Raw genomic sequence first — 11,322 nt, forward strand, 5'->3', positions numbered from 1 at the left:
GGCCTCTTGTAACAGAGACGAGGGAACTGAAAACTCGAATTTCAATCACTCACAAAAGCCTCTGCTGAAGTGTAAATACTAAAGGCCATACGATCAAATGAAGGTACAGCAGAATGCGTTTCTTATATAATAGTGTGCACATGCACATAATGCAAGTCTTGTTTAGCCAGCAGGTGCACTTGCCTTTTTTTGCTCGTGGACCAGCTTGTGTAATATTTTGCTGTTGACTGTGGTCTAATGACCGCCCTGAGCGAGGGAAAGACTGCGGAAAAACAGAAAACGATGGAAGGATGTATATGAGAAGACGCTGAGTGCATCTTATGAACAGCTCACCACACACAAAACAGAACTGTTTATAGAAACAGCCTCTGTTGTGTAGCAGCTGGTCTTGACGTGAAGAGGCAATTCGCTGGTTCACTCGACTCAGCAGAGCATTGAAAAGAGGCCTGCACATCAATGCTTCAGATTTAAATTCATCTGTATGTAAATCTGCAAGTAAAGATTTGTGACGGTCAGTTAACGGAAAATAAATCTACTCGATTATGTTCCCATGGTGTATTCAGTTTTGTTTTACTTCATACTAAATATGCTTCAGTTGGGAACGGTTTTGGACTGCTGGTCAAGCAGAAAGAGGCACTAGGTTTATATCCTCCTGGACTCCATGAAACTGAAAAATCTATTAAATAAAGCTGGTAGATCAAGGAAAGGAACTTGCTACATGAATAATTTTCTTGCGTAATTCATTATAAATTGTCTCCCCAGGGAAATAATTCACCAAAACCTAGGACATGGTGTACATGGTGTCTTGTTTAAGCCTGTCTCTGTTTGGTGGATCCGGCCCATATTAGGGCTGGGGGATATGACCAAAAATTCTGACGGTATCACAGCATTTTATGCTAGTTGAGAGGAATTAATGCATTAGGTTGACTAAGGATGGACTATTTCACTGTGATGATGGTTCAATATTGTAGAGTCATTCTACACTAGTAGTAAAACAGGTTTGCATGGCCCTGTGTTAGCACTGCCTGCTAATATGGAAATCCAGGACATTTACAGTTTGGAGATAAAAAAAAAAGAAGATGAAATGAAGAAACAGGGACAATTACGGTTTCATTCATTTGACATATTTATTCATATTTATTCATGTTTGAACTGCTATGTCTGTAATGTCATAGCAATCAATTGCATCAATTGCAGCGCGACCGGCTACCGTAATAATTGTAGTCTGCGCGCAACACTTTTTTTCTCATTCATACATTCATAAAGCTAAACTTGGGGTCATCCAAAACGGGGACTGTCCCCAGAATTCGGGGACGTCTGGTCACCCTTAAAAACAAACAAACAATCGACACGGCACCTTTTTTTCGCACAAGTCCTCTGTTCTGCTGCTTCATTTTTTGGGCCTTTCCACCTTTATCACGCCTCACAGTGGCGCAGTCGCACCATGCTTGTTTAGAAGCGTTACATGGTCTGGAAAATGGTCCGGGAGGAAACAGTGTTCCGAAAGGTGTGATATTAAATAGCGGTATATTACAAATTCATATCATAACGGAAAAAAATACCGGTATTCGTTATGAACCAGTATACCCCCCCAGCCCTAGCCCATGTAAGGGTTTGGGTTCGTTGTGGTGCCTCTGGTTGCCTGTACAACACAAAAAGCATTAATTTTGCGTTTTACTACTTGCTTATTTCCATTTAATATCACTGTAAGTTGTAAAATATATGCAGATGATGATGAAACGGATGACCATATCTAGAACAGCAGGTTTACTGCTCATTTATTGGGACGTGAAAAGATTTTTTTAAAGTTATTTGGCCAAACTGTTTTCTCCACAAAAAATCTGGTCTTGGGAGTTTCAATTTGTTCTCCGTGAAGGGTGCAGCCTTGTCATTCTGAAACTGGTGAGAAAACTTGAGATTACTCTGATGATGCTGATAAAGAAGTACCGGAAAACTTGTGGCAACAACCTCTCTTTTTGATGGGAAAACAACACATTTGGACAACAAAGTGGACACAACAGGGGTAGAGCGGGAAGAGAAAACAGACAGGGAGGGTGTTCGGCTGACTCAGCATATTGGTTTCCCCCACCGCCGTCCTTCATGTGATGACGTACACTCACAACCCCCCCTCCCAAGCCTTGAAAGGACCCACGGTCGGCATGGTGACAGCTAACAAGGGTCCAAATGGGCTGCCACGGGAAAATTCTAACTGGGTCACTGATCAAAGTTCTGACTGCTTCCTGGGTCAAAGATCACCGGGCAGGAAAGGGGCGTGGGGGTGGAGGTTATCAACCTTGGCATATGAGGACAACACAATAGCGTCCCCAAGCACTGACACCAGCTTAATGGAAACATTCCTTTTTGACAAGGACAGCCCAATCACAGCACACATGAGAGCAAAAGGGAAATTCAAGGGGAAAGCTGTAAAAGTGTAGGAAAAAATAAAGACAGCATAACAGAAATCATGTTTTACAGAAGTGCAGAAGTGTTAGGTGTTATATTTAACACCGTGCCCAGCAGCTAGTTAGACAGAACTTATTGAATATCTCTATGAATATCACGTGGCAGCAGCTGGCAGATGGCCTGCAGCATGCTTCGCCTCGCGTCTCAGTTCACTTGGGTTGGTTTATGAATATTTATCACGAACACGCCTGGCCGGACGCAGGTTTAAGCATGCACGCACACATACACGAGCATATGCGCACACGCACAACGCTTTTGTATCGTGGCAGCAGCCGCACAGGCCTCTGCCCTCAAACATAATCGGAAAAGGTGAAAGGGGAAGGGCTTGTGCCAGACGGAAACTCGGAGGAGCCAATAGGAGACAGACAATCTGAATATTAATGAAGGAGTGAAATGGGTGGGGGCCTTGTTCGCAGTTGCTAATGAGTTTTGAGACGCAGTTTGTATGCAGTTACATTTTTAAAAGGATTTTCGATAAGGTGCGGATGCAGACAAGTTACTGAAGGGTGGCACTGTTGAAATGAAATGACATTCGTTATTCACGTATATGAATACTGACACATGCGCAGGTACTCATGCACCGTCACAGAACTCATATATGAGTTTCAATGAGTTTTATGATGAGGACAAAGACCAAAATACATACATAGGACATGGGAGAACAAAATGGGAAGCTCTGATATAAAGCTTAGAAATTCCACTAAAGCCCACCAAAAACAATGGAAAAACCAAAGGAAGAAACAAAAAGCCAATCATAAGTAAAAACCTGCAGTATGGATCACAACGGAGGACTTTCCTAAACAGATTGGCAATCAATGTGGTGGCGCTAATGGTACCTTGGAATAGAACTTCAAACTCATGGTTACAACGTGGTAAACTGTATAATACGAAACGCTTATTGCTGAAGTTTAGCAAGCTAGTGGTTTAGCACTGCCTTCAAATTAGGGATGGGTTCGATACCATAATGAAACTGGTACTGGTGCAAACGGTAGTAACCAGACTGAAAAGCAACTGAATTTTAAATGAATCCCCCCCCCCCTTAGCTCTATAGCTGTGCCAACGCTACATGTAACGTCAGTCTTTGGTAGTGTATGGATGAAGTGAACCTTCAAAATGCCTAAGGCCCAACAGTCAAAAGTTTGGCAGGACTTCACCACAGAAGATGCATTCTCGGCAACCTGCAACAAGTGCTCCAAGGCGCTTTTGTGCAAGGGAGGTAGCACCTCGAATTTGATTAAACATCTGATGACACATTGCATTCTTTTAGGAGTTAGCTGCATCCTGCGGAAAGGAAATTCCCATACCTGAGTCCATGATTCCCAGTCCCATGTTAGCCAGAAAATGCTAACATCTTTTTTCAGAAAAACTGTTGAAAGTTTAAAGTTGCTGATCAAAGTTGATTGGAAGTACTGTAAAATCTTGTGATTTTTTGGGCATGTTCTCTGTGTTCTGTATTGCTGCTGGTTTTGACACACTGCTGTATCGCCATCTAAAAATGTCAGCAAACGCATCACAACCCGTGAATTCTGAATCAACTTTTGAAGACGTGAAAACCACAAGGAGGGTCAGTTCATACTGACTGTTCTCGAGAACATAGTAAACACAAACCCAGTTGAAGGAAGCATAGAGGTGCTGGCCAGTAAATTAGAATATCATCAAAAAGTTGAATTATTTCAGTAATTCCATTCAAAAGGTGAAACTTGTACATTATATTCATGCAATGCACACAGACCGATGTATTTCCAATGTTTATTTCTTTTAATTTTGATATTTATAAGTGACAACTAATGAAAACTCCAAATTTGGCATCTCAAAAAATTAGAATATTGAAAAGGCCAATGAAAAAATGTTTTTTTTTAGAAATGTTGGCCAACTGAAAAGAATGAACATGAAAAGCATGCGCATGTATAGCACTCAATACTTAGTCGGGGCTCCTTTTGCCTCAATCACTGCATTAATGCGGCGTGGCATGGACTCGATCAGTCTGTGGCACTGCTCAGGTGTTATGAGAGCCCAGGTTGCTCTGATAGTCGTCTTCAGCTCCTCTGCATTGTTGGGTCTAGCGCATTGCATCTTCCGCTTCACAATACCCCATAGATTTTCTATGGGGTTAAGGTCAGGCGAGTTTGCTGGCCAATCAAGGACAGGGATACCATGGTCCTTGAACCAGGTACTGGTGGTTTTGGCACTGTGTGCAGGTGCCAAGTCCTGTTGAAAAGTGAAATCTGCATCTCCATAAAGTTGGTCAGCAGCAGGAAGCATGAAGTGCTCTAAAACTTCCTGGTAGACAGCTGCATTGACCTTGGACCTCAGGAAACAGAGTGGGCCAACACCGGCAGATGACATGGCACCCCACACCATCACTGACGGTGGAAACTTTACACTGGACCTCATGCAACGTGGATTCTGTGCTTCTCCGCTCTTCCTCCAGACTCTGGGTCCTTGATTTCCAAAGGAAATGCAAAATTTGCTTTCATCAGAAAACATAACTTTGGACCACTCAGCAGCAGTCCAGTCCTTTTTATCCTTGGCCCAGGCGAGACGCTTCTTACGCTGTTTCTTGTTCAAGAGTGGCTTGACACACGGAATGCGACAGCTGAATCCCATGTCTTTCATGCGTCTCTTCGTGGTGGTTCTTGAAGCGCTGACTCCAGCTGCAGTCCACTCTTTGTGGATCTCCCCCACATTTTTGAATGGGTTTGTCGTCACAATTCTCTGCAGGGTGCGGTTATCCCTAGAGCTTGTACACTTTTTTCTACCACATTTTTTCCGTCCCTTCGCCTGTCTGTTAATGTGCTTGGACACAGAGCTCTGCGAACAGCCAGCTTCTTTAGCAATCAACTTTTGTGTCTTGCCCTCCTTGTACAAGGTGTCAATGGTCGTCTTTTGGACAAGTCTTCCCCATGATTGTGGAGCCTTCAGAACAAGACTGAGGAACCTTTTAAAGGCCTTTGCAGGTGTTTTGAGTTAATCAGCTGATTAGTGTGGCACCAGGTGTCTTCTATATTGAGCCTTTTCAGAATATTCTAATTTTCTGAGATACTGAATTTGGTGTTTTCATTAGCTGTCAGTTGTAATAATAAAAATGAAAATGAATAAACACTTGAAATATATCACTATGTGTGGAAGGAAAGTATACAGTATACAAGTTTCACCTTTTGAATGGAATTACTGAAATAATTCAACTTTTTGATGATATTCTAATTTACTGGCCAGCACCTGTACATGCATCAAGAAGGAAAGGTTCACGAGACTCAGGTGGAAATGATCAGAAGTAATTTTGGTGGGAAAAAGCAGGAAGTAGGTAAGTAGTCCTTTCAAAGTAAAACAGGAACTAAACAACACTAAGTTTAACCAAACACATATTTTTAAAAAATAAATAAATTTTTTGCATCAGTGAGGAAGGAAAGTCTAGATTTATCATATATTAAAACATGGTATTATCATATTTTATATTGAAAATACCATGATTTTATTTGCCATTTGTCCACATGGTAACAAATTTGGTCATCATCCAATACCACGTAGTATGGTGCACATCTTTTTCAATAATTTAAATGGAGTTTAAAGAAATAACATTGGCGTCTTCCATTTTTAAAGGCGTTCATTGTAATTCATCTAATTAAAGAGGAAAAGCAATCTGCCGTGAATTCAAAAGTAAGTCCGAAACCCGAATCCTCGCTTCCAGCTAATTGTGGCTGTAACCCTTGAATTATTAAAGCTGCACTTCAAGGACAATGACAAAGATCACTTGACTGAGTCCTCGAGGCAAAGTCTGTGACATGACTTACTCATCGGATAAATCGTTAACTTCTTGTGTTGCATTTTCATTGAATGCAGGTCAAGAAAGACACACAAGTGGCTGCGTGGAAACGCACACACAGGAATGGGATGTTACATAAGAAAAGCGCTCTGGAACACACAAATGCGTTGGCACGAGGGACTACTGATGTGGCCCATCTGCATGCTGTCAGGTGTGGGAAAACATCATCGTGACTACAGATGACAGCACAGCAAACCCATCCTAACAGGAGACTTCTCTTTTGAAGAGCAAATTGAGTTTTACGTTACATCATGTTTCCAGTAATAAATCAAAAAGACACAAAAAAACTCCCTGCGATGCCTTGTCTCTGTTCGGGCTCCAGACGTTTTCCTTTCTTGTTAAGAGAGTTGATAAAGGAGCATTTCATCACTGTGGACCTGATGGGACGGGGGGATTAGGAGCTCGCTAACAGACAGCATTAGCCTCGCAGGCTGAGGCAGGTACTGGCTGGCAACCTGGTTGCTGATTACTGAAAACACGCACACACACACACACACACACACACACACACACACACACACACACACACACACACACACACACACACACACACACACAGGATAATTAAACTAAACTCTTAAAATCATAACACTCCAAAATAATTAGATTGTTGCCACGGAGATTAATCGAGCAGAAAACACCAACATGGCGCTGTGGTCACAAGTACAATGGCATAAGGTGAGAGATTTAACGTTAAATGAAAAAGTGTGACTAGATTATCAGTTAAAATGAATGCTATTATTAGTTAATGGCGAAGTGTTTTCTTAAGGTTTTATCTTCATCCAGCAACAAACACTACTACAAACAACGACAATTCTACAGGTATTAGCGACACAACTATCAGAATAATAATATTACTTTAGAAAGCGTCAGACTGTGGGAATTAACCAGCTGTTATTACTCTTATTCAATATGAAATAAGCTAAAGCTGCATTAGCAGACTGCTTTGGCTAGTCGTGGGAAAATATAACTAGGAAATACACCCAAAACAATGAGCTGAAAGACGCTAAGACAAAAGATGCTGTCAGGTATAATATAATAATATAATTATTTATTCTCGTGATCATACTAGTAGTACAGAAAATGATAAAATCTATTAGTTTTAAGTTAAAGCTGCATTAACTGATTGATTCTGCTTGTCCTTGGGAGCAGAAAAAAAAAACTGTATACAATCATGCGCATTTACTCAGTATCCTCTCATAATGTAGTTGAGGCTAACGTCTTAGCACACACACTAGCTGGTTACATGTCTAGTAGACAAACAGAAATAGAGAAGTGGATTGAGAGGCCATTTAAATCCATGTGCCTGTCCTCTTGATGAGGTTAAGCTCAGTGTTCACGCTCTTGGTTCTGGTTTTGGTCAAAAATATCGGCTACAAGCTAAATGCTCCACTGTGTTACCTGGGGAGCTAGTTAGCTGGGAACATTCTCGACAGGTCAGGTTTATCAGGAGTACATTTACTGACGCTGCCTTCTGTGCTAGGACCCAATGCCAACAGGAGAAACTTGAATGAATACAACTTAAAGGCTGAGGGAACTAAAACCAAAACAGTGAGTTCAAAGATGCTAAAATGCTTTGTGAGGCTAATTAAACTGCATTGTCAGGGAATGTTGGAATGATACAGCTGCTGTAAAATATAAAACCAATTCTTTGTTTCCGATATTATAATTCTAATACAGACAATTATAAGTGCATTAGTTGACTAGCTAGTTAGATGTAGAATGTAATGTAAATAGTAAATTGAATTTAGAATTGTACGTGTCTGTCCTCTCTGTGGAATTAAGTTCACCGGTCACTCTAGCTAGATGCTAACATTCTCATACTGCTGTTTGTTGCACGACAGGCAGGGTTTTCTGAGCATATTTACTGAAAACACCTGGCTGCTGCACGAGGATACAATGCTAACACGAAAAGCTAGCAAGAATAAAGCTTAAAAGCAGAGGGAAATAAAACCAAAACACTGAACGAAACGGGCCAAAATGCTCTGTAAAGATGAGAAAGCTGAATTGCCGGGGGACAATTCACTGTGGTTTTGGCACTACAAACAACACCTTTCAGACGACACACGGCAAACACACCCTTTGCGTGTATAAAGTTATTGGTTAGTGCAGCTTAAATTCAAAGTATCTATTCTTTCTCCCGAGGAGTTCTTTTTTATATACAAAAAAAAAAAGGCTGTGATTAATAACAGCTCCCTTGCTTTCATCTTTGCTACCTCCAAGACTCCTGTATGGTTCAGAATGCAATGCCATTATCATGACTATTATTTTATTATTTCCACCTTTTGAGATCTTAGTTAATCAAAGATAATCAAATAATAGACATGTTTGATACAGGAAAATGAATGCACTACACAGTATGAGCTTACAGGTGAGGTCAGAGTGACAGGAAGTGGATCACCTTGTGCAGAAGAAAGAGAGATTTTCAGGTGACCCAAGGGCATGAGTGAGTACAATATGTGAGAGGAAGAAAAGAACGAATGACCTCATAAATGAAAGAACAAATCCACGAATGGGAGATTTGCCTGGCCACCAACAAAGAGCTGTATGGATTCGAACCCAATCAACAACGGAGGCGCTCTCCAAATAATACATGAAGCTTTCGAAAGAGTACACCTCCACTCAGACAAGTGTAACCTTACAATATGAACGCGAATGAGACCACTGAGGACTCCTCGGCTGGATATGCCGGGAGATTATTTATTATCTATGAAAGAGATCTAGAGAGAGACGGGCCCGTGAACCGAGTTGGCTCAGTAAACAGAGTTCTGGGTCAAAGTCTGAATGCACAACAACAAGCAAGGCGGTGAGACGGGGCAGAGGAGAAACATGAGAGGGGAGCCGGGCTTTTGTCCTCTCCCTACCACCGAGCTCACATGACATTTCAGGTCGTCCTTTCAACACAAACACGCATTTACAGTGGAGGACTGTTAGCTGCCGCCCTATCATGCCATTCTATTGAGCTCTGCATTGATTTGTTGTGTGGTAAATTGCTCCGGCTTTTCAGACAGCGGCTCCCACAGCTCGTCTGTGTGTGACAGCGCGGACCGGCCTCGGGGACAAGGGTCAGATCAGCATGATACAGCAAATGAATGCGGCTCAATACAGACACAAGTGCCTGGACAGGACAGGATCAATCAGCCAGATAGTGACAAACAAAGAGGATATCTGCCTTAATATTAATAACTATAAATAAATCCTTTTAAAACAGTCTGAGTTGCTCAGGAGGCAAGCTGTAAAAAGACAGGAGCAAGCTTTTCCTCGGCCTAATCCCTCAGCACCCAGATCTTCATTCATAAATCCACCACCAAGCACCTACGTGCAGAGCAGGTATTAACAAAAGAAGCTAATCGGGAGCCACTGGTCTATATGTGCTGAGTAAATCATACATTTCACTAGAGCTCCGGTGTGAGTGAGGAGATTACGAAATAGCTTCAAGATAAAGAAGGAGGGGGTTTTGGTTTGGAAGGATCCGAGGATACAAAAAGAGTGGAGGCACAAAAATAGCCCGTCTGTTTACAGGGGTGGGTGCTGAGGTGGGGATAAAAGCATGTGCATGGGGCTGGCAGGTGTGACACAGGAGCATCTTTGGAGAGGAGGGTCCTCCGCTGCATCCTTACCTCAGGGCGACGCGCACCGAGCTCTCATCCGGCGCGCTGGTCATGGTGTCAAGCGGGGGCTCGGTCCTAAGGAGTCCGCTTAAAAATAGCCCGATTTCCCTTTTCTCTTTATCCGCTTAGAAGACAAGAAAGAGAGAGAGAGAGAGTGAGCCTCCCTACACCCTCTTCACTAAAGCGCCTCTATCCTGAGCTCTCCACCTCCGCGTCGCCCTGCTGGAAGCGAGACGCGCATTTATTCAGTTTTTCGGTGAAGCAGCCAAACGCGGATTTTATTTGTTCGCCATGGTCGCAGAAAATGTGCTTCGGGATCAGGAGGAGGCGGTCACCTCTCCAGAGGCATTGTCAAAGCCTCCGGCCCGGGTGGAGTGAGGCGTGTGTGTGGAAGAGCCTGGATTCGTTTGACGAGTGATTCCCCAAGACGAAGGACGTAACGAAGCTCCTCCCCCTGAGCTCCACCAATCCAGACCACGGCACGGCCTCTAATAATAATAATAATAATAATAATAATAATAATAATAATAATAATAATAATAATAATAATAATAATAACAAAAACAACAATAATAATGATAATATCTGTGGAGTTGCAATATCTAATTTAAGTCAGAAGACATCGCCAAATGAGGTGGAAATCTCCATAACAATATAAAATATATAAAAACCTGGCCAAACTGAGGGTGCAAAAGATTATGTTATTTGTTATTATTATGTTATTACATTTAAACGTGTGAACAGAAGTAAACTAAACGCAAAATACACCAAACTACATTCTACTTTACCGTAATTTGACAAGCAGCTAAGGTTTAAAAAAAATACCGTTTAAACCCTGGCTGCTTGTCCGTGCTGCCATCTAGCGGTCTATTCATATTACTGCACACCTGAAAAGTATTAGAGCTGACGGCCAGTAGATGGCGTCTTAGTTGACATTATCACCTCTCTAAGACTGTTTTGTGTTAATCCCCTTATAAATAAATTTATTTTTAATGTATTAATTGCTTTATTTATTTTAATCAATGTATTATTTTTGCATTATCTCCCCTTTGTATTTCCCCCACACTTATTACTTATTTCTGTCTTTTTACATTCCTTTATGCACTTCTCCTTCATTATGAAAGTGTGTTGTGGGGTCACCCTAAAGGTTGATCAACAGAAATGGCCACCGTCAGTCAAAATATTCATCACTGTCCACAGCTGGTCCATTGCAGCATATTTTCAGCCATATAATCAATGTGTAGCATTGGGAATAGGCCATCATTTATTATGGATAATTAATGATATCATATTCATGTATTATGTAACTGTCAGTTTATATTTATAGCACACACTTACACACAGATAGTTTGCCTACCTACTGAAGATTCAGTGTTACAATTACCCACCAACCCTCAAAAATGACCAGAAACAATGTCTAGAAAC

At 41.7% G+C, this 11,322-nt stretch overlaps 1 protein-coding gene across 2 annotated transcripts in view; it reads right to left on the reverse strand.

The window, feature by feature from the left end:
• The window catches only part of LOC125000159 (kinesin-like protein KIF21A), a 38,714-nt gene extending 28,417 nt beyond the window's left edge, over positions 1 to 10,297 (reverse strand). For both annotated transcript variants that reach the window (XM_047575554.1, XM_047575553.1), the window contains exon 1: positions 9,907 to 10,297. In XM_047575554.1, coding sequence (XP_047431510.1) covers positions 9,907 to 9,950 — 44 coding nt within the window. In that variant the 5' untranslated portion in view covers positions 9,951 to 10,297. The remainder of the gene's footprint in view (positions 1 to 9,906) is intronic.
• Positions 10,298 to 11,322: the final 1,025 nt, after the last annotated feature.

The sequence above is a fragment of the Mugil cephalus genome, chromosome 22 (assembly GCF_022458985.1).
Source record: "Mugil cephalus isolate CIBA_MC_2020 chromosome 22, CIBA_Mcephalus_1.1, whole genome shotgun sequence".
Lineage (NCBI taxonomy): Eukaryota > Metazoa > Chordata > Actinopteri > Mugiliformes > Mugilidae > Mugil > Mugil cephalus.